Source organism: Zootoca vivipara, chromosome 1 (genome assembly GCF_965207765.1).
Source record: "Zootoca vivipara chromosome 1, rZooViv2.hap1.1, whole genome shotgun sequence".
Lineage (NCBI taxonomy): Eukaryota > Metazoa > Chordata > Lepidosauria > Squamata > Lacertidae > Zootoca > Zootoca vivipara.
In genome coordinates this window covers 95,441,700-95,464,923 of record NC_142582.1, presented here as the reverse complement: position 1 = coordinate 95,464,923, position 23,224 = coordinate 95,441,700, and the positions used below count along the sequence as shown (strand labels likewise).

General features: G+C 40.3%; 1 protein-coding gene across 3 annotated transcripts in view; it reads right to left on the bottom strand.

The window, feature by feature from the left end:
• The window catches only part of FMN1 (formin 1), a 119,092-nt gene that overhangs the window by 55,493 nt on the left and 40,375 nt on the right, over window positions 1–23,224 (bottom strand). For all 3 annotated transcript variants that reach the window (XM_035110694.3, XM_088671064.1, XM_088671069.1), the window contains exons 5-10: window positions 21,454–21,604; window positions 15,431–15,518; window positions 7,042–7,103; window positions 5,611–5,699; window positions 4,008–4,137; window positions 3,351–3,497 (exon numbers count right to left, since the gene is read on the bottom strand). In XM_035110694.3, coding sequence (XP_034966585.3) covers window positions 3,351–3,497; window positions 4,008–4,137; window positions 5,611–5,699; window positions 7,042–7,103; window positions 15,431–15,518; window positions 21,454–21,604 — 667 coding nt within the window. The remainder of the gene's footprint in view (window positions 1–3,350; window positions 3,498–4,007; window positions 4,138–5,610; window positions 5,700–7,041; window positions 7,104–15,430; window positions 15,519–21,453; window positions 21,605–23,224) is intronic.

Below are 23,224 nucleotides of genomic sequence, written 5' to 3'. Positions count from 1 at the left end.
GTACTGTTCTAAACTAGCAGTTAAGGGACTGGCATGCAGGTTTTTCTGGAAGAGTCATAGACAGGTTCTAAAGATAAGCTGAATATGAAGATAGGCAGGGGACTTGGGGCTCAACCCCTGCTCCACCTCCTAACATCACCCTTAGGATTGGTATCATATGCCTATGACATGTTAACCTACACATGCACCAGTGCTATTTATCTAGAAAAAGAGGTGTCGGAACTTACCACGATCACCTCCCTTGATCTCTTAAAATGACAATGGCACTCACCCGAGAGGTGCTGGAACTGAGTTCTAGCTGAAAAAAAGCTCTGGTGCTCTCTTTCTGACCTATTTACCTCTGTACTACTGCCAGGTGCAATTTGGCCTTTTAAAGGGACTAAAAACCCTATATAGCCTATAGGCCTTACATTATCTGCCCATTATCTAGATGTCCGAAATAGTGAGCAATCTTATGCAATTCAAAAGAAAAGGGGATCCAACAGATTATTACAAATATATTTGTGGAGTGTCCTGTGAATATCACACTGTCATTTAGGTGAACAAATGCTAATTCAGTCAAAAGAAAGCATTTTACGTAAAATAAAATATTTTTCTTGTCTTGTACTATTTGTTTGACATTGTCCCTTTATTATGCAGGGTACTGAATCAAATCAGTGAAGATTAACTAGGGAGAGGGATAAACTGTGTTTTAGGTATGAAATCACTAGTTACTGGAAATTATTAAATAGCACAAAGAGAAAGACATTGAACTGTATTATATATGGAATGCCTTTGAAGTGTGCATTTGCTTTTGAAAAGCATACCAAAAGCTACTGAGATAGGATTTCGCTGTGCAAAATACATCAATAGAATGTATTAAATTCAGGGTCCATGTATTCATTTTAATTTTAATACCATCGTGCAGCATCAAAATTCTTAACTGCTTGTTCTATTTTTTTTTTTTAAAGAACCATGCAACTGGTAATTTGACCATCACCACAGAATGGACCTAAGACTCTAACAGCACCTGACTATGCATGCCTGTTCAGTAGCAAGTCCCACTAAGTTCCACAAATGTTTAGGATTAATGTTGCAATCCTATACTCACTCATTTGGTAGTAAGACCCATTGAGCCAGTAGACGCGTATAGAATTGCACTCCTGTTTTGTTATTCAGTCATTCTTTTCCAATGAGACATCACAATGCAATGAGACAATCCTTTGCAAGTGTAATCAGTCTTACTGTGTTAAGTGGGGTTTATTTCTTTGGTAATTGTGTCTAGGATTGGAGCCTAACATAGATTGGATGGGTAGGTAAAGGTAAAGGGATCCCTGACCATTAGGTCCAGTCGTGACCAACTCTGGGGTTGCAGCGCTCATCTTGTGTTATTGGCCGAGGGAGCCGGCGTACAGCTTCCAGGTCATGTGGCCAGCATGACAAAGCCACTTCTGGCAAATCAGAGCAGCACATGGAAACGCCGTTTACCTTCCTGCCAGAGCGCTATCTATTTATCTACTTGCACTTTGACGTTCTTTCGAACTACTAGGTTGGCAATAGCTGGGACCGAGCAACCGGAGCTCACCCTGTTGTGGGGATTCAAACCGCCAACCTTCTGATTGGCAAGCCATAGGGCTCTGTGGTTTAACCCACAGTGCCACCCACGTTAACATAGATTGGATGGGTACAAGCCCCAAAATTTGGGTGGACTTATTTTACTTGCCAGTTAAAAAACGAAACAGTCCAAGTCTGGGTCTGAAGAGCTGCGAGCAAAGGAAAAGAGTGGCTAGAGTACTGGCCCAGACATGCTTGCACAAGAAATCTTGCAATCTGTAGACATTATAGCAGTTCTGCTTGGGCATGAAGCTGAGAAAGACCAAGAGACACTTTATGTGTGCAAAAATGCACCTTTGGATACAAGCACTGGTTAGCAGAGCATCCTTTGTGTAAGAAATTGATAGCTACATTGCACAAAATGAGGCTAGAAATGACTTTTAACAGCTTCATCTGATTCACCAGCTATGCCCATTCCAGGCCAGCGATAGCTTGAGGTAAGCTTGAGGCTGGATTACTGTAACATGGCTTTATGTGGAGCTGCTCTTGGTTTAGAAGCTCCAGTTGGTGCAGAATTCAGCAGTCAAACTGCTGGTGGGGACACCTAGCTGATAACATGTAATGCCATTGCTAAAACATCTGAACAGGTTGCCCATCTACCACCAAGCCAGGTCCAAGGTTCTTGTGTTAATTTACAATGCCCAGAAGAACTTAGGTCCAGGGCACCTTAGGGAATGCCTGAACCACTCCACTCCAGCTCAGTCTCTGAGATTTTTGCAGGAGCACGGTTGGAGTGTTCTCTGAGTTGGTAAGGTTCTTTGACAGCAACAAGAAACCGAGCCTTCAGTCCTGCGGAATACTCCACAGCAGTTTCTGTTTCAAACACCTGCTGAAAGTGTTTCTATTCCACCAAGCCAAGGCAGGCAATTAAAGAACACACCTTTCTATAATAGTAAACTGAGATCTGATTAAAAATATATATATGAATTTTATTGTATGGTTTTATGTATGACTGCTGTAAACTACCCTGATGCTTTTATTGAGCAGCAGTATATAAATATTTTCTCTCTCTCTACATAAATAAAAGTTGGGAATGGGAAAAGGCAAATGAGTCGTGCTTCTGAATCAATTTTTAAAAGTTCTCAAGCAATGCCCTGTGAATCTTACTCAGGAACGTTGTAATCCATGTACGAAACTGTGAGATCTATTTTCTCACACTGGAGACAAGAATGTATGTGCATACGTGACAGTGGTGCCTTGCAAGACGAATTTGATTCGTTCCACGATTCAATTCATTTTGCGAAAAATTCGTCTTGCGAATCGCGGTTTCTCATAGGAATGCATTGATATTTCTTTTGTTGCCCATAGGAATGCATTAATTAAATTTCAATGCATTCCTATGGGAAACGTGATTCGCAAGATAAATTTTTCGCAAAACGAATTCGTCTTGCGAGTCACCATCAGATCGCAAGACACATTCGTCTTGCGAAAAAATCGTATTGCAGGGCATTCGTCTTGCGAGGTACCACTGTATTGTGGAGGTGTTTTTTTTTCTTTTAATGGCAAAGTCCCAGGTGAGTTCAATAACTCACTTGTCATTTGCTACTGGGGATGGCTGCTTGTAGTGGTGAAGCTGTAGCAATAAGAAACACCCATTAATTGGTATGGAGAAGGGCTATATCCCTCTGCCTGTGTCTCAGGCATAAAGAAAGGCAAAGAATTGTAGGAAGAAAGAGAGAAACATTGGCACTTGGCAGACCTTTGCTTAAAATGCCAATTTAAAAAAAAATCTATTTTTTTTAAAAACAACTACTTACTCTACTTTTAACATCCTTTAATTTGGGAAGTATTTCCAAACCAAACCCATCTGCTTGACCACGCGTCCTGTTCCCTCCATTCATGTAATTTCCAAAAGCCAGGATCAATCCTAAAATGTCTTTCACACTTTTTATATCCAGCAAATCCTGAAAGAAGAATGCCAGTGTTTAACATAGGGAAGCAGAGGACAAGTACATACATATCATTTGAATGCTAGCCTCTTTTTACACTTATGAATGCTTTGGTGTAGAATGAAATAGAATTGCACTAAAATCTTTCAAAAGCAGCTTTTAAACTTCTGATTAAAGTTTTTATCCAGAAACCTGAGGGTAAACATTATTTCTGAATGCTTTCACAACCAGATCTGTGCAATGAAGCCACTGCATTTACGCTGCCATAGTTCTAAAAATATTTTCATTGCTTTTGCATTGTTAACTGTCTTGGATTTCTTAAGGAAAGGTGGGACACAAATGTCTTAAATAAGCAAATGAAAAGTAAATTAATACATTTTCCGGTGATGAAATGTGAGTTGTGTTGCTGTATTTGCTTCTCTGCCCTCCCCCACTTTATTTGAATACATATTATTGTAAAGTTGCTTTAGAACCAGCCCAGATCCATTATTTCACCACAAATTTACAATCGGTTCTGACAACTACCTTAGAAACACGGTTAATAATATCGACTTTCCGGTGCACTGCAGTTATTCCTTCATTGAAGACAGACTGAAAGATTATACATCGAGCACGTTCTGCAAAATTGGAGATCTGGGATAACTCATATAGAAACCTGCAAAAATAGGTGGAAAAAAATAACACTAAAGTTTCCTATTGACCTAATTTTACATTCATCCAATACAATTTATCAGCGAATAATGTCAAACTCCTTTCATAAAATTAGCTTTTTGTGTGATTTAAATGATACAAGATATTGTGCATGTTGCTATTTACCATGAAAGGAGATGGACAGCTTTAAAACTTCAACACTGGAGTTAATGTACATGAGAAACAGCATGAACAAGAACGAGAGACAGGGAGAGATACTGCACTCTGCTGGTCGGGAACAGTTCTATATAAATGGTGTGTGTCCCCCTCTCTCTACTGCGGTTGTTTGACAAAGAGAGTAGATTGCTTCCAGATCTGAATATGAACCCAGGAGTGCAGCCATTTCTAGGGTGCACTCCAAACACAATTTGTAGGGAGAAAATCACATTGAGTGCCATGGGACTCAACTTTACGCTGTTGGTCCCAGCACAGAAATCAAGAGTAATATTGTTCTGCCAGCCCTAATGCAGTGATATTGTAAAGATTAATGATATAAGGACAGTTACAGGTAGGTAGCCGTGTTGGTCTGAGTCGAAGCAAAATAAAAAAATTCCTTCAGTAGCACCTTAAAGACCAACTAAGTTTATATTTTGGTATGAGCTTTCGTGTGCATATCTGAAGAAGTGTGCATGCACACGAAAGCTCATACCAAAATATAAACTTAGTTGGTCTTTAAGGTGCTACTGAAGGAATTTTTTTATTTTGATATAAGGACACAATGCATTTTGCACCCTTGTGTTCACAACAGGACTTCCCCTACTTCTCTTCCACCCCCTACGTGTGTCACAGCAGATAAGGGTTATCATGTCATCTGAACCCAATCTCATGGCGACAGCTCGTGGTTAAGGAGGAGAGAGGTGAACCATGAACCTAGGTTCAAACAACACCACACTGGGCTGAAATGAAAGGACTGGGGAGAAGCAAACCAGCTGCAATCTCCTCTCCATGAGCTGCATGTTTGTGCCTAGCCATAGTTTGGCTCAGTGTAATGTGCAAATGCAGCCACTGTATGAAACAAAGACTGTTCTGAGCCTTTGGTCTTCAGGAGTGGTGTATTTGTTTTTAAATCTGTATCTGCTATATTTAATGAATACCACTGGGAAGCTCAGAACATCAGTTCACTGTTATTTGCTAGGAAAAGAAGCCGGAGGTTGGAAAGGGCAGGAAAGTAGGCGTAAGTTAATTTTAAAAGTTTGGCTTTAGACTAAAGTGCCAAACTTTTTGGAATATCGGCCTTTTGAGATTTCCAACAGAAGTATAAGCGGACATCCATCAGAATGGGCTTTCTAGTGTTGGAATGGGCATTTCACAATTTGGCATGTGGGAGCTTCTTTGAACAATTCTATTCGATTCTATGCAGTGCTATTCCAGCTGTTCTGCTTTCCAAAGACTCGTTTGAATGATAGGAACCTATGGCAGGACCCCTGCACCATCTTACTGTTCTGGTTTATCGAGAAGTTTCACTTCTTCTTCTTTTGAAGTGTCATAATGCTGCTTTATTTTCTCCAGTTCATCCTTCTGCGCTCTCTGCAATTCCAATGGGGGAAAAAAGAGTAATGAGTTTTCTTAGCCTCAAGAGAGAACACCCCCCCCCAATGTGCCCACATCTTTGGAAGCACTAAATACTTCTTGGAGTGGCAGGGAGAAAGGGGGCTGAATTCAGGGGTAGGTGCTGCTGTCCCACCTACAAAGAGAGACCGACAGAACCATACACGCAACATCAACAGGATGGGTTTTCCTAATAAGGTATTTTCAATGTAGAAGTAATTTTGTTTCACTTGACACAATTCAGCATACAATGGACAACAATTAGATTTGAATAGCTAGTATAATTCTTAACTAATTCTTGTTCACATTCTTGCTCACTCTTCATCCTGGGTGCTCCCACCACTGGTTTGGGAAGCTGCGTGCACATGACATTAGCCGTAGTCCATATCTATCTTGTTATTTCTTACGAAATTCTGTGTTCTGCTGCATTTTCCCGCAAATAAGCCACAGACTGAATTGGAAAAAAATTGGCTGCACTTTAGGCTGGTAATATGTAGACAGGCATTACAATTAAATACACAATGAGGCCCAATCTGTGTCATGGATGTCACAACGTTCTCAGAAACTGCATAACCTTTTGCACATGTGTGTTTGACTGAAACACACGGTGCTATGTGAACTACACTTCCCAAGATGCAGTGGAACTGTCAAATTACATGTGGGTGCATCTGGAGACTCTGAGCAGGATGTAATCTGAGCAACAGCAATTTGGCTTCAATGTCACCACTGCCATTCCAGAATAGTTATCTGATCCTGGTTGCACCACAGAAGAGTCCAACCTGTGCCAGTTATAGCAGGGGCCAATTATAGTGGGGTTCAAATGATATACTCAAACACTGAAATAACATAAGGCCAGGAGAAGGGGTTGAGCAAAATTGCATAGACTAGCCCTGCTCCTTTTTACCAGTGCCTACAGAAGCCAACCAGCCACCAGTGTGTTTTGGCTGGCATGTGAAGGAGTTGTACTGATGCGGTGCTCCTCTACGTACTCTGTGTTCCTCCTACACAATGTTAGCTATCATGTGATCCCTCAACTCTTGCTCTGCATGTGCCATTACCGCAGGAAAGAATGCAAAATGAAAATGAAGGACTATAGAATACGGAAATGTCTGAACAAAACAAGAACTGTATCTCAAGGTGGGTTCAACCAGACATCTATTACTAAAGAGAATTGGGGGGAGGGGGGGAACCTGCATTTCTGTTGCAGAAAGACAGCATTTGGATAAAGAGGACATGGGACATGCAAGAAGATGGAATATGTGCCCACAGCTCACTTTCTATTTGGGAACTAGCAGTGTGGAACTGACTCTTTTATACTTACGTTCTCATACAGTGCTTCCAGTGTTTCTAAGTCGACGATGGAATGATCCACGTTTAGTATAGCTGTAGAAAGTATAAAATCATAAATTAGATAGTATGTCACAACTGCGTTTGTTGGCTAATCTGCTGCCACAAACAGTAAAGAAAAAAACCTGGGGAACGTGTTATCTTTCATGTAAACGTTTCTCCTACGCAGGCTTACTCATAGCTATGAGTTAAGACACTGAAAGAAGGTGGCTGCTGTCCTCTATACGCAGACATTTTTCACTGACCTTTTGCTATGGAGTTTGGATTACTAGTTGACTCTTTTAGACTACTGATGGTGTGGCAGGTAGCGTGAATGGTGTAAAAAGACAAAATGTGCTCTTATATGAAAGAGTTTACGTTAGCACATTGCCTTTAACTGGAAGCTCAGCAATGAATCAACGTGGCGGATAAATCAAATCCATGTAATCAGAAGTGAAACTAATGTGGACGCAACCAATTCATCATGCCAGCAGGCTCTTTTTATGCATCGACGGCTATTATTACTGATCACATTTTCTACAATAAGAGGAAATTTGAATTAAATGTAAAAGAAAGAAAGAAAAGAAAGAAAGAAAGAAAGAAAGAAGGAAGAGGGTTGGCATTTTGATAGCAATGGCATCAGGTGGATGACATGAAAAACTTGTATGCATGAATAGCACCAATTCCACAAAAAATCTCTCAGCGGAAGCACCTTTTGTATATAATATCACAGAAACCCATGAAAGGCTTTCATTTATTCAAAAACAAATTATTATTTATAAAACCCACAAATGTAAGTATCCCAGGCATAACATTTCAGTTTGCATCTTAAAGAGAAATTGTTTGCTTAAATGAAAACAGGAGGAATATTAATAACTTTGACTACCAGCTATGATTCTGCATCTGCTGAAGGTTTAATAGCTGGTATCTTGATTTCTGCTGCACATACTGCCTTACCTATAAAAGGAGAAGTGACCACTCACAGCTAAAGAGTTTAAAAGCTCTTGCTGAGTTTTGTTTTTTTTCTGTGATGTTTGAGAGAGGCAAGACAAGCATCTTTAAATAATTATTTAAAAGTAATAAGGTTGCTCCCCCTTCTACCTCCAACCCCATGATTTTACATTGTGAAATTAACCAGCAGGCTAGTAAATTTTCTCCGTGGCAGGCTAATTAATTCTATTAAAAGGTCCAATGACATTTAGAATGCTTTAAAATTCTGCTTGTCAGTTATGATTCTGTGCCTAACTTAGAAACAAAGGTGGTTGGGGAAAAGGTAAATATTATGAATAGCAAATATAAGGTCTTAACAACCATGGGAAATATACATTTATGATTGTTACTGAACTATATTTAAAATCTACAATGCATTCAAATCCAGAGTTGCATACACGGTACACATATCTAGTGCCTTTGTGAACAGGGTTTCCCATTTACTTCAATGAAGGGAACAGCTCTGCTCATGCATCCTTTTAAATGGAAGAAGCCACCTTTCTATTAAGGTAAGTCACAGAATTGTAGAATTGGGAGAAATGGGTAATCTCGTCCAATTCCCTGCAATGCAGGAATCTCAGCTAAAGCATCCATGACAGATGGCCAGACAATCTCTGTTTAGAAACCTTCAATGAAAGAGAGAGTCCACCACCTTCTGAGGGAGCCCATTCCACTGCTTCTACATTGGTCAGACCAAAACCGACCCAGGTGCTAATGTTAATGTTAATGTTGATGTCAAAGTTTATGTTTAGTTTAACCAGAGTGTGAGATGGTGGCAGTGCCCCCCCCCCCGGCAAAATTTGTAGATCCAGCACGGCTTACCCCTGCCTTTGTCACTCAAATGACACACATATAGCCTACAAATCAAATGCTGCTTGATTCTTCCTCTCTCCCCCGGCCCCCATATTTTGAGTGAGTTGCAAGCCACCTCCACCTGACCTTTGGCAAGTCTCACCTCCCACTGCAGAGCTGCGATAAGAGAAAGTAGCTCGCAACCGTCCTGTAAAGGAATGGGCTGTTCCATTTCAGGCCAGAGGTGGGGCTACTTCAATGACCCCTTCAGTCCTCCTCCCAGGCCTCACCAAACATTTCATTGCATACAGAAGTCTCGTGCTCCATTGACCTGCATGCCGATCAGTTACACTTTTAAGCACTAGAATCCTAAAAATAGGATTAGATAATAATCTTTATCCTAAAAATATTTTTTTTTGCATGAAGTAAGACCCAATTTAGAACAGAGACTCTTGTCTTTGATGATAACTTTTATCTTTCCACCCCCTCAGCCACAGTTACCTGAGCCCAGACTGCAACATTTGGCTGCAGGGCCCCCTGCTTCAATTAACTAAGGTGAGATTACTGCAGCAAAGCCTAACACATTTAGAAACTGGATTCCAAAGCAGCTGCTAAAACCTCATTTTTACGTTTAATCTTGGTGAGCCGTCCTTCTTACACTGTCAGTTTGGTTAGGGTATCTCAGCTACACCTCACAATATGTCGAAAGGAAATAGATGCATGCTGTGAGGAGCTGGTAATTTTATTGGGTTCCTCTACCTTTAAAAATCTGTTACTAGGACAAGTCTGGTTTCTGGACTCCTTTTTTGTAGGGAAATTGAGGCAAACGTTTTTATGTGGCCCTATGGTGTCTGCTCACAACAAGAAGAATTTATATACATAAGGATAATTAGCACAGTATTGCGCCCATTAGGATAAAATAACCGTCAGCAAGGACAAAAAGCAGATCAGCACCATACATTCAGCCTAAGTGCCACACATAAAAATACTTGCTAACTGCATTACACAAGACGGCAGCAGGACAATAAACTTACTATAAAAACAACTTTGTGTATATGTATATATATATATATATATATATATATATATATATATATATATATATATATAACACACACACACACACACACACACACACACTATCTAAAAGTTCACTATTTTTTTCATACCCGCATTCCCCATCCCCCAAAACATTGTGAACTATGTATTGATAGAACAAGATTTAAGGAAGCCTAATAATTAATAATTAATTTGAGAGTATATAAAGCTGTGGGCATTTGTAGTTCTTAAAGATTTAACTCTAAATAGTCCTCTAAATTAAGAAAGCTTTAACTAGCTGAAATTCTGCTCACATAAGTGACAGGCAGCTTCCAAACAGCAAATATTCTAAGCAATAACTCCCACAGAATAATAATATTACTTCAATCATATATTTCCTTTCCTCCAAGAAGCTCAAAATAGTGTACAGCGGTACCTCTGTTTTCGAACGTAATCCGTTCTGGAAGACTGTTCAAGTTCTGAAACGTTCAAAAACCGAAAACTAAACAGCCGACAGCTAGGCCTCAGGATCTTGCACTCAGCGGAAGTTGCGTGGCATGGTCGACTTCCGAGGCGTGTTTGAAAACCGAAGCACTTACTTCTGGGTTTACGGCATTTGTAAACTGAAATGTTCATCAATGGAGACGTTCAAAAACCGAGGTACCACTGTATATGGTTCTCCTTCTCCACATTTTATCCTCACAATAACCCTGTGATGTAGGTTAGGCTGAGAGTTGGTGACTGGACCAGGATCATCTCAGGTGAGGTCCTAGTCCGATACTCCAAACACTATGCCATTTGGGCTATCAAATTACCTATTTTATATACTAGAATTACAGTACTATTTGGTACTGAAGACAAACACAGATTTTTAAAAAATTGTTGGCATAGGATAAATCCTACACTGATAAAAAATTCAACAGATCCAGACTCTTTATTTCAGATGCATAAGCTCCTCTAAAAGCTCCTTCTACTATTTGACTGTCATGCAAAAATGCTGTAAGATTAATGAGGCAGAAAAGCAGTCTGGGTATAAAAGTGGGCTTAGAAGGTTAGGAAAGCTCAACTGCTGCATGAAGTCATGAGCAAAAGACTCGGGCAACTCATGTTAACCTAACCACATCAGGCTTGGTGCCCGTAGGCAGATTCACAAAAACCATATGCTGCAAATTATCCAGAACAAAGGAAATAACGTTTAAAGGAAATTGTTTCCCAACTTCTGAGTTGTATATTAGAGCTTGCCCTGTATTATTTGGACAACACACACACACACACACACACACACACACACACACACAGAGAGAGAGAGAGAGAGAGAGAGAGAGAGAGAGAGAGAGAGAGAGAGAGAGAAAGAAAGAGAGAGGTTATATACTATGAAAGTGACATAGTTTTTAACTTCTGCATACAGTAATCTGTTACCAAAACCAGCAGCTCCTTATCAATCATATTCATGCAATACAGCTGTTGAATGATTTTCTCATGTGTCTTCCATAACCAGCAAAATCACAAATTATCCAGGGCTTTTTCCTATGCCAGAGAAAATATTCTCAATACAAAATTCACTCAATAGTTTCACTAAACAGCATCAAACTGAGATGCACATATGTCTTCACGGCTGCCAGTTTTCCTGACCCTGTAACTGGATAGATATTTGACATGAGGCAAAGAATAAACTTTGCATGAACTTATTACAAGAAAAGTTGAAAAGCACTTTACCGTTTTCTTTCACAAATTGCTAAGCAGATGACCTCTCTAGAACTTTGAACGCATGTACGGTAGTACTGTCAAATTATTGTTGTTATTATGTTAAACGCCTACATTGGTTAGGCAGCAAAGGGCATGATTTTGCATGAATGAAACCCCAGAATCAATTCTCCAAGTTTGGTCTCCCAATAAAAGACTTTGGGATGCAGAGTCATGAAAACCCTCTGCTTGAGATCACTGAATGTTTCTGACAGAACCTCACAATACTGGGCTAAATGGGTCACTAATGACACTTAGTGAAAAGCACCTTCTTATATTAAATATATAGCTTTGCCAACTAATGTGAAGGCAGGCTTCAAAATGTGGCTTTCTGTTTCGCCTTCTTAAAAAGCTTATTGAATTACTTGAACTACGGCACATCAAAGGGTGGTTGCAAGATGGTGGGCTGAGGAAAGAGGGTTGTAGCTAAGGCTTTGAGGAAAGCTATTGTTTGCAAGACGTTATGTATGCCTTTAACTTAGAAGAAACTGCTTGAAGAACCTTCCACTCAATTTGGGGGTGTGGGAGTCTCCCAAACATCCATTCTCACTAGGAACAAAAATCAGCAAAGCTCTTGGGTTGGGTAATCTGCAGCGAACAGAGCCTTATTTAAACAGCAAAGAATCCTATGGAAAAGTTGTGCCTGGGCCAAACGGCAGGGAAATGATTGGCTGTGTACCCTCACCAACGCCATCAGTATAAAATGTAACAGAGGCTTTGGTTGAGATCACACCATACATTTAAAGCGCGTTTCCCCACACAAAGGATCCTTGGAACTGTAGTTTACCCTGTGCAGAACTTCAATTCCCAGCATATACTTTAAGGGTATGGTGTGCGTATGCAGCCTCGGTCAGCGATTTGCTGTTTTGTTCTGTAGCTGTACAGCAGCCGGAAGGAACAACCCTGACAAGCTTCTGCTGACATTCACACACTACGAAGGAGGTAAAAGTTCCAATTGCCTGGGTCTCAAATGAGCTTCCGTGGGAGTGAATAATGGGGTACCTAATAAAGAAGGGATCCTGACAAATCCCTGATGTTCCATGCTGTCCTTGGAATGAGCACTTATTAAAAATTTGCAAATACTTCTAAGCAGCATTTTAGGATTTCCTACAGGTATCAATTATTTTCCAAGAAGGAGACCTACAAGGTCATTCTATATGTCAACAAAGATAAATAAGTAGTGAAAAGCACTTTGATTCCAGTCAATAATGGTGTTGAGGAGACAGAGGTCTGGGAATGCCCAGCCTAGAAAGAAGCAATGACATGCTAATAATATATATTTGCTTTTTATGAGACACATCCCCTATTTTAATCTGGCACAGAAAGGTTTTGATTTTCTTCCAATGGGGAGCTCAAACTACACACAAGGCTACAAAACCATTCTCTGTGCTTAATATTGTTGCCTTTTGTCCAGCAGTGATAGCACCGTTCTACCTTTGTCAGGAATAGAAAATGTCACCCTCTCCTAAGAAACATCTGTGGATGATTCCTCCCGCAAATGTGGCAGTCCTCAATTTGTTGGCTAGTAATCAAATGCAAACCAAACCATATGTGTGCCAGATGTACAGAGCTACACATACTGCCATTGCTAGACAACATGAAAAACTGCCAAGTATGTCAGTTACTGGGCTTAGACACAACCGAAGGTGGAAATCTCTCAATGCAAAAATCCTACACCACCCTGAGGTAGCATTACATTGTCTTCCTATTGCTTCTCTTTTATCTTCTCCCTAGTTTTGCATGGACATCTGCGGATGCGATAGGTTTTCGGAGCAGAAAGAGTGTCCCGTTGATGCAAGCTCAGAGGTTATTTAAAAATAATTTCTTCAGGCACTATGGCTTGGATCCAGACATGTCTTTGCAGAAGCAGAAGGGCCAAGTCCCCCATTCTGTTGCAGACCCCCCTCTCTGCTCCAATCCCATCACACTCTGTACTGAATGTTCCCTCAGTCTTCAGGGGCAGCAGCTGAGTCGTGAACCAGGAGAACCCCGGTTGCACGAGTAGATTTTTAAAAAATACCTTTATTAGGCATAACAGACCCGGCAATTTCAAAACAGACATTATAAATAAAATACTTAAATTATAAACTCAGTGAGGTAAAATATATGTTAATTAAAACAATATATCAGTTCCACATTACTGGCATGAGTAGAATTCCAATCATCTATCTCTGGACCCAACCTTTCATTCTAATTTTATTTTTCTGTCATCAGTTGATGACATTGGAATTACATACAGTAACAGCTTATCTCTGCATTTGGGGAGGGGTTATGGGTCAGTGGTCCTATGAAGCAATGTGATGGGACAGCTGCATGCACACCTGACCTTGCTGTCACTACCTTGACTCACTCTACATCTACATCTGTCCTAACAGGTGCCAGCAGCAGGGGATACAATGGTCTCTGTCTCACCTCTCATGAGCAGCCCTTGGCTGACAAGACAGGAAATGATGATGCTGATGTTTGTTACTATGCTCTGGTAAACTATAATCCAGAAACCCCCAAACTGCGGCCCTCCAGATGTTTTGGCCTACAATTCCCATGATCCCTAGCTAACAGGACCAGTGGTCAGGGGAGATGGGAATCATAGCTGCCAAGTTTTCCCTTTTCTCGCGAGGAAGCCTATTCAGCATAAGGGAAAATCCCTTAAAAAAAGGGATAACTTGGCAGCTATGATGGGAATTGCAGTCCAAAACATCTGGAGGGCCAAAGTTTGGGGGGGTGCCTGCTGTAATCCCATCCCTCCCAATCCTAGCACATCAAGAACTACTGAACTGAACTACTGAAATGACATCTTAAAATCAAAAATTTAATTTGTTGATTGGGCGATGAGTTTTTTGCTTTGCTGCTCCTTCATAGTAAGGAATACTGCAAGAGGGTTGAAACTAGGCATCTCTACAAGACAGCCACTTTAGGCGTAACACAGCCAATTCCTAGGACAGGAGTGCCTACTCTCTATCAAGCAAGGGATTATACAAATGTGTGAAATAATTTACGTCTTTCTTATGAGAAAAGGCTAGGCATGTTTAGGAATTTAAGAAAAATGGCAACTAAGGCAGATCTTTATAGTGTTATGCATGGTATAGCGGTCCTCGTGGGGGAGCAATAAAACTGCTATGGTTTCAGATTGGATGGGGGACTGCATGTTGAGATTCTTACATTGCAGGGGGTGGACTAGATGACCTTTAGGATGTCTCCCAATGACAATTTTATGATTCTATGTATAGGAAAAATCAGAATAGACAGCATTATTCTCCTTTTCTCATAGCACTACAATTAGAGATCCCTTAATGGAATTGATTGGCAGTGGACTGAGAGCATACAAACCCCCCCCCCCAAATACTTCTTCATACATAATCAATTTGTGAAATTCATTGCCATAGGATCTGGCAATGATCACTAGCTTAGATTTTAAAGTGGACTAGAGGAGTAAGTGGCAGATAGGGTGTAGCAACAGCTGAATGCTAGGGCTGCTAAGTGGAACTTCCAGTTCAGAGCCAGTGTGCCTATGAATTCCAATTGCAGGGGTGGGAAGCAAGTATAAGGATTGCCTATTTTATGTTCCCTGGAAGAATCTGGCTGGTCGCTGTGCAAAACATGATGCTGAACAAGAGGGACTCTTGTTCTGGTCTAACAGGACTCATCTAAAAATATGGAAAATATGTAACTAGAGCTAAATAACTAGAGCTGAAATTAGGGAAGTTTTATACAGCTATAGAATATGTGATGTAAAATATGCATCTGAAGGTTATTTTATTATTATTAACTTCTGAAAACATCTCCATGCACAAGGTTCCTTTCAAGATACAAGCAACACTCACCTTGTTGTATGTCCTTCATCTCCAAATGTAAACTGGAAATCAAAATCCCTACAGTTTGAGATCTCTTTCCATCCAACAGTTTGATAATCTGGAAATAAAAATTGTTGGTCATACTTAAATGTCCAAATAAATGTGAAACGTAAAGCAAGCTAAATTTTTTTTATAAGTGACTTAAATGTGACTTCCTTTTCCCTTCATCTTTCGTGGTATTTTCTTTTTAAAAACCTGTATGCCAGGAATAGATGATAATATAAAAAGTATAATATAAAAGTATAATATAAAAAGCTTTACAACCATTATCGAAATCCAGCAAATAAGTGTAACCTAGAATTATTTCTAATTCATTTTTATGGCTAAATCTATGTATACTTTCCAATAAAGAAAACCACCTTTACCTGCCACCAATTTTAAGGGTGTGTGCTTAACTCTTCCACTTAGATTTCTGGCTTGGATTAGGGCTGACCCTATACATTTTGTTGCTCCTGTTTCACATACAGAAAGCAACTACGGTATGTTGGCAGTTGAATCTTTCTTTTATGTTGGCAAGAGGACAGTGTCCTCCACTACAGCTAAGGGTGGCTAGCTCTCTTAGGAGGTACAGGGCATGTTGTGTAGAACACACAATTCTGCTCTTCAACACTTAGCCAACATATCTCACCTCCCCACATCTGCTGCCTGAGGCGAATCCCTCACTCTGCATAATGGTAGGGCTGGCCCTGACAGATTCAGATATGCACGGCCTATTCATGTCTATGTACAAGCAAATGTCATTGAATTAAATGAGACATACACTCAGGTAAGTGTGTATAGGACAACAGTCTAAATTAGTTTAATTTCCATTCCCTTAACTGCTCCTACTGATTTCAACAGGACTTAAAAGTTAGTCTGCACCCAAATGCAAATGGGATTTAAATCTACTTAACTTTGGCTGTAATGTGCCCAGTTTCAATTCTTAGAATAAAAGTAGGATGGATGCTCAGATATTTTCTGAACTCATGTCTACAAAATAATGGGTGTATATTTTTTGGTCTCCATTCACTCTTTTTTAAAATAACAAAACGATTTTTAATAACAAAAAATTAGAGGGACAGAAGAAAATTTACCAGAGAGTAAATCTACAAGTTAAATGGAAGTTTGTCACAGACATTTCTGAAGTTATAAATGTTATTTGATGAACTTGGCAGCAGATTAAATTCTAATAGGGGTAATTAAAGGCTTAAGTAGAGTGCAATTTGTATACCATTCACTGACCTCCAGGCTGACCCTTTTCAGAGGAAAATTCATAGGCTGTCATAAACCCCATTAGGCATGCCTAGTTTGAGGCAAAACCTTTCCAGACGACACCTCATACCGGCAATATTATATTTGAAACTACTACATTTGTAGGTACGGTATGCCCTAAAGATAGGATCAGGTTAGCTCGCACAACTTTCCTACTCCAGTATCTTATTTTAAACTGCAAATGCCTTTAATATTACATAATTTAAAACTATTAGAGAGAGGTTCACTTCAGAACAAAACAAGCTTTATATTTATAGCCTTTTATGGGAGGAAAGTACATATGGTCACAATTATAAATGCCAAACTAGACTCTGGCTACCTGAAATAGTCTGAGCAAAATGATCAAAAATTCTGTAGGGCTGAAATTTGTCACACTGGATAACAAAATTGTTAAGCCAAGAGAATAAAGGCCTACCTAGGGCACACTGGCTTTCTGTTAGCCTTGAGCAGTAGCTGAGCTCTTACTGGGAAGTAAAGAGCAGTACAGTGCCTGACTGGAAGGCAGATAAGCACTGTTGTCCCAACATGCTATCCACTATTGAATCAAGAGGCATACTGCATAGCTATCCCAAATGCTGCATTCAGTAATGGGGTTTACTGTATTGCATTATTTTAATGGTTATAATGCGGGCACTTCTTGTCCTGATTTTAATGTTCCTTTTACAGCACAGTACCTTTTTGTGTGATGGAACAGTTTTTTTAAATAGACACCCCACCACGTGTCAGGCTAACATTTAAACAGCAGGAAATAACTTTACGCCGGGTTACCACCCCCATTTTTTGTTACTTAAAATTGCAGTGCAAAACCACTCCCGCGGTTTTCTGCGTTAACAGGATCACAAAATGGATCCACCCCCCTGCAAACAACTGACATAGAAATTAGTGCTAAGCCTCTCTACCTGATTTCCAAAAGTGGCTTTTATGTCATGTGAGAGATCACATAAAATGTAGGAAAACAGTGCAGTCTTGACTACAGTCTAAGTGGTAGAGAATTCAACAACAACAACAACAGCAACAGCAACAACAACAACAACAACAATAATTTGTTATTTATACCCTGCCCATCAGGCTGGGTTTCCCCAGCCACTCTGGGTGGCTCCCAACAGAATTAAAAGCCCAATATGTGCTGTACGTCTTTTCATATGCCTCAAATCTCCCAACATTCAGTTTCACTGAATGATGCCACCTACTGCTATTATCTGAGACAGAAAAAAATATCTCTATCATCTTTCTCTACACCATGCATCATTTTTCATACCTTATGATCTCCCTCCTTCTCTCCTCTGTAACCACCAAGCTGAATGCAGCACAGCAGGCATGCATGTTGCTTGCTTGGAACTGCAAAAAAGTGTGCATTTGTCAAGCTCCTTGCAAGCCCTAATGCACTGCTGAGAAGCAGCTTTTATCTTGGCGGATCACAGATTCAGTGGGTATGCACTAAATTAAGGTTTGGAAAGACCAGATTGTTCCATCTGGCCCCAGCTAGTGAAAGATGCTTCAAGCTCCCAGAAGTACGCGCTTTGTGCACAGATGACAGTAGTATGTAAGCAACCAACTTCCTAGCTGTTGCCAGTTGATGATAACGATACACCAGCTGGCAGGATATGCCTAAGCAACAGACATGGCAGCAAACTGTCTGTCTCTTCTCTGGTTACTAAATATACCAGTGAAATAGATGCAGTATTTCCAGAGCCTGCAACATTGTAAATGCTGCAATCCCATGCTTCTTCTTTCCCTTGTACAAACACGGGGATTGTCACAGCCCGTGCAAGACTTGGTCATCTTAGTAGTAAAAGTAAAAATTCAAAAATAACACCCCTCCTTCCGAACCATGCTACAGGCCGATGCTCACAGGAGCAGGAATTAGGAAAATGGTGCTCCCTCCGAAACCCACCACCTGCAGCAAAAGCTTACACTCACTATGTAAGACCAGTCCATAGGGGAATCTCATCGGGTCAGCATGTCAGACACTCAAAAACTATCCAGAGAAAGAGTTCTTCTTTGAAAGTAAAGGACAATTCACACACATCTTGTTGTTTATTATTATTATCATGCTTGTTAACCTGAGCTCAAGGTTAACAAGTGAACAGGTCCTGTGAGTGATCAGCTACGACCAGATACAGTGGTGCCTCGCTTAACGAATGCCCTGCTTAACAAAATGATTGTTTGAGTGGAGGTTGCCTCGCTAGACGAATTCGTTTTATGAAAAGTTCGTCTAGCGAATTGCGGTTTCCCATAGGAATGCATTGAAATTCAATTAATAGGTTCCTATGGGCAAAAAAAAATTCAAAAAAAAATTCAATGCATTCCTATGGGATTTGCTAGATGAATTTTTCGTTATAAGAAAAGACCCGTGGAATGAATTAAATTCCTCTAGCGAGGCACCACTGTATTGTGATTTTGGAACCCTAACATGTAGTCGGTAGAGAGAAGAATAACCACATACGGCACAACAACAGGGGTGCAATTACAAGGGGCACAAAAGGATACAGGCCCTTTGACAAGCTACTCACTTGTATGAGTTCACAGTGAATTCCACTAACAAACAGATTACATTAGTCTTAATGGTCTTAATGTTGTGTAAATATATTTAGGATTGGCACAATTCTTAAAATATTCTGACCCAGGATGGTGTGACCCAGAATTATGAAGCCATCTTTTCAAGAATCGTGGAATGTTGTAATTGTTATTATTATCATCTCACAATTACAAAATAGGCAAAAACATAAAAACCCCTGATGACAGATATATCCTCTTTTTAAAACTACTCTCATTCAAAAATATTGACACTCATCGTAAATGAGAACATGTGCTAATAATTACTTGAAACGAGTTAGAGATAATGGACAACAGAAAAGCCATTATCTTCAGTGGGTTTCTTTTTCAGACTTTGATATGATAATCATAGCACTAAAGAGCCAAAGGTGATTGATGGAGTCTTATTTAGATCATGCAGATGACACAAATTATGTGACATTTATCCCTTGACTTTGTAGGAAGAAAATATAACAGCATCAAACTGAATGTTAGCATCCACAAGAATTATTAATATCTGGTAGATATAGAAAAAGGTAAATCAATACCGTGAAAATTAAAATGTAAAAATCCTACTCCCTATACATTTTCCATTCCACACATGGGACAACCATCAAGTTTGCTACAAATACAATGGCTTTAACACCTATGCCTCTTGCCACAAAGTGTGAACGACAGGCATGTTAACTAAAGCATGCACCCGAGAACCCTGACTGGCTACAGTTCCATAACATGTTATATAAGTGTTTGTATGGCTATTATTCACATTTTATGTGTGTATGTGGTGGGAAATACCAGTACAGTATCAGTGCACCTTGGCAGCACGATAGTTGTGTAAAGAATGGGTAAAAAAGGGGGGGAGGTAAAGGACCCCTGGATGGTTAAGACCAGTCAAAGGCGACTATGGGGTGTGGCGCTCATCTCGCTTTTCAGGCCGAGGGAGCTGGTGTTTGTCCACAGACAGGTGCCCGGGTCATGTGGCTAAGCATGACTAAATCCTTTCTGGCACAACAGAACACCGTGATGGGAACCAGAGCACAGGAGAACACCATGATGAGTGCCAGAGTGCATGGAAATGCCGTTTACGTTCCTGCCGCAGCAGTACCTATTTATCTACTTGCACTGGTGTGCTTTCAAATGGCTAGGTTGGCAGAAGCTGGGGCAGAGCAACGGGAGCTCACCACCATCATGCAGATTCGAACCGGTGACCTTCCAATCGGCAAGCCCAAGAAGGATCTAGGACCCCATTCTATGATGCCTGATCACTAACTGAACTTCAAAGTGTATAGCCATATTTATTTACTGTTTTCAAGAAGAGAATTTTCCCAAAGTGGCTCAATATTTGCATATGTACTCTGATGTGAACTAGGCTCTTTGGGTGTGGGTAGAATCAGCCAAACAGATCTCCATGCATTCAGGCACTCAAGTTGGGTACCAATGAGAAATGAAGTCTATTAGCATGGAGAAGAAAAGGTGTCTGCTCTGCCCTGTTACCATGCTCTTTCTGTATCGTCCTAGCGAGCAGTGGCCTTGTGGAGCTGCGGGGTCACCCTCCTGGCACCATTGTTGCTGTAGCTTACCTGGATAGGATTAGGGTAGGGAAAGATGGTGGATAGGTCAGGGCTGCACAAGGACACTGGTGGAGCAGGCCAGTGGGCCCACACAATCTCATCCTTGCTGCTGCCCTCTCCTGCACCAGTCCCATCAAATTAAGCTGCGGTGACATTATTGTGGGGAGGATGGCTGCCCACCAGCACAAAGATTGCTCCTGGCCCCAGGTGAGCATTAATTGGGGTCTAGGCTTGTGTGTGGTGCTAATAGTTATGCTCCGTTTTAATGGAGTTCTCAAGGCCATTAATAAGAATGAGACAATTTTTAATTCCAGTATGAATTTTAGACATAGCCATAGTTAAGAACTTAATCCTATTGTCAGTTTCAAATAGTTTCAAATAGCAGCCTGAACCAAGTCTGAAGACAATTCAATCCCAGATGTGGGCAATTATTGAAAAGAAAAATCTCAGCCTAAACAATGACAGATTTGGGCCCACCACCTATAAGACCTGTCATTCGAACATCCTTTTGTATTTCTTTGTTCTTGTTGTATTACTGCAAACTAAAATGCATATAAGAAAGATACTCAATAAAACCCTAGATGATGATGATGATGATTAAAAAAAGATTAAGTTAAGGTTGCAATGCAGAAATACCTTTTTGGCTTTTGTTTTCTTTTCATAAGACTCTGCTAATGGCTTTTTCTTTTCCTGAGCTGTTTCTTTGGAGAATAAGTATTCAAATTCACTGGCATCACATATGTCAGGCTCTTCCAAAGAATCCCACAGAGTTGGCGCTGTGTTTTGACTAAAATTGGGAAAAGGCAAAATAAAATTACCACGTCTTTTTTTAAAGTTACTTACTTACTTTACCACATATTTTAAACTCCACCAATTTTTAGTACACCTGCCTTTGGACTGGCCTACTATTTAGAAAGAAGTTCCATACCCAAATGTTTATACTGCTCAATACACTGTTTTGTAATTCTGTCTTCCCCTACCTGGAACCTTCCAGATGTTGCTGGACTGCAACTTCCATCATCCCTGACTAATGGCTACGGTGTCCAGGGCTGATGGGAGTTGGAGTCCAATGACATCTAGAAGCCATCAAACTGGGGAAGGTTAGCATATTCAATGTGTTTTTCTCACCGCTGCATAGATTGTGTAGCTCTTCAACACACAGATTGTGTATTACCAGTACTTATTATTTTAAGTTATTTGCATGGACTCAAGATTTCAGGTAATCTGACAAGTATTCTGAACATATACAAAATAGTGGGGAGGGGATTCTAGGCAGAATGCAAGCACAACCTAGCCAAATATTGACAGTATCTTCCATATTCGCTTCTTCATATTAGTATTACACTTAGTATTACCACTGAATGGTGAGATCTATAATTTAAAAACAATCTCATTTCAATGTTTCATTCTCCGTTTTGAGAATCTTTAGTAGCAAAAGAGAGAAGATTGCTTTTCTTTGGCAACTACAGATTCTTAATAAGAAAATTATCTCTTGGTTTTATTGGTAGCAGCTGGTATTTTCCCTCCAGCAGGTGTCACTCACATGACATTTTATTCCTACTTGTCATTTCATATCAAGTCTCACCTTTTTCCCTTGCTATATTCCCATTATAAAAAATAATAATCAAGGCTCACAGAATAAGCAATGTTCAGAAATGAAAGTATCAGATCTGGACACGTCTTCTACAATGCAAACAGATTCCAGTAAGCCTTATAATTAAAAAACGCAGATGAAGAAAATGTTATAAATGCTACTTTTAATATAGTACCACATTTAGTTATAGAATGGTGCTTGGGCTGTATCAACTGATTTACTGACGGAGATATACTCTTAACCAAGTTCCACGACAGATAGACAACAGAAATTTGGTAACGGGGGAAATACATTTTTAATGTCTCTCCCTCAACATTTGGGCACATAAATCTGGTTCAGACATCTTAATCCAATCCTGGCTTCCTATCTTGGTTTGTCAGCAGTGATCAATGCACGGTTTCACAGTTTGGATACCCTCAGGAGGTTGTGGACTCTCCTTCCTTGGAGGTTTTTAAGCAGAGGCTGGATGGCCATTTGTCCTGGATGGTTTAGCTAAGATTCCGGCATTGCAGGGGGTTGGACTAGATCAGTGTTTCCCAACCTTGTGCCTCCAGCTGTTTTCGGACTACAATTCCCATCATTCCTGACCACTGGTCTTGCTAGCTAGGGATGATGGGAGTTGTAGTCCAAAAACAGCTGGAGGCACAAGGTTGGGAAACACTGGACTAGATGACCCTTGGTCCCCCTCCAACTCTAAGATTCTATGATTCTATGAAAAAATAGCAGTAGCCAGAACAGAAACACTAAAGCCAGACATACACAGGGAGGAGGGAAGGGGAGTAGAGAGCTCATGCGTACAGAAAAGAAGTTCCA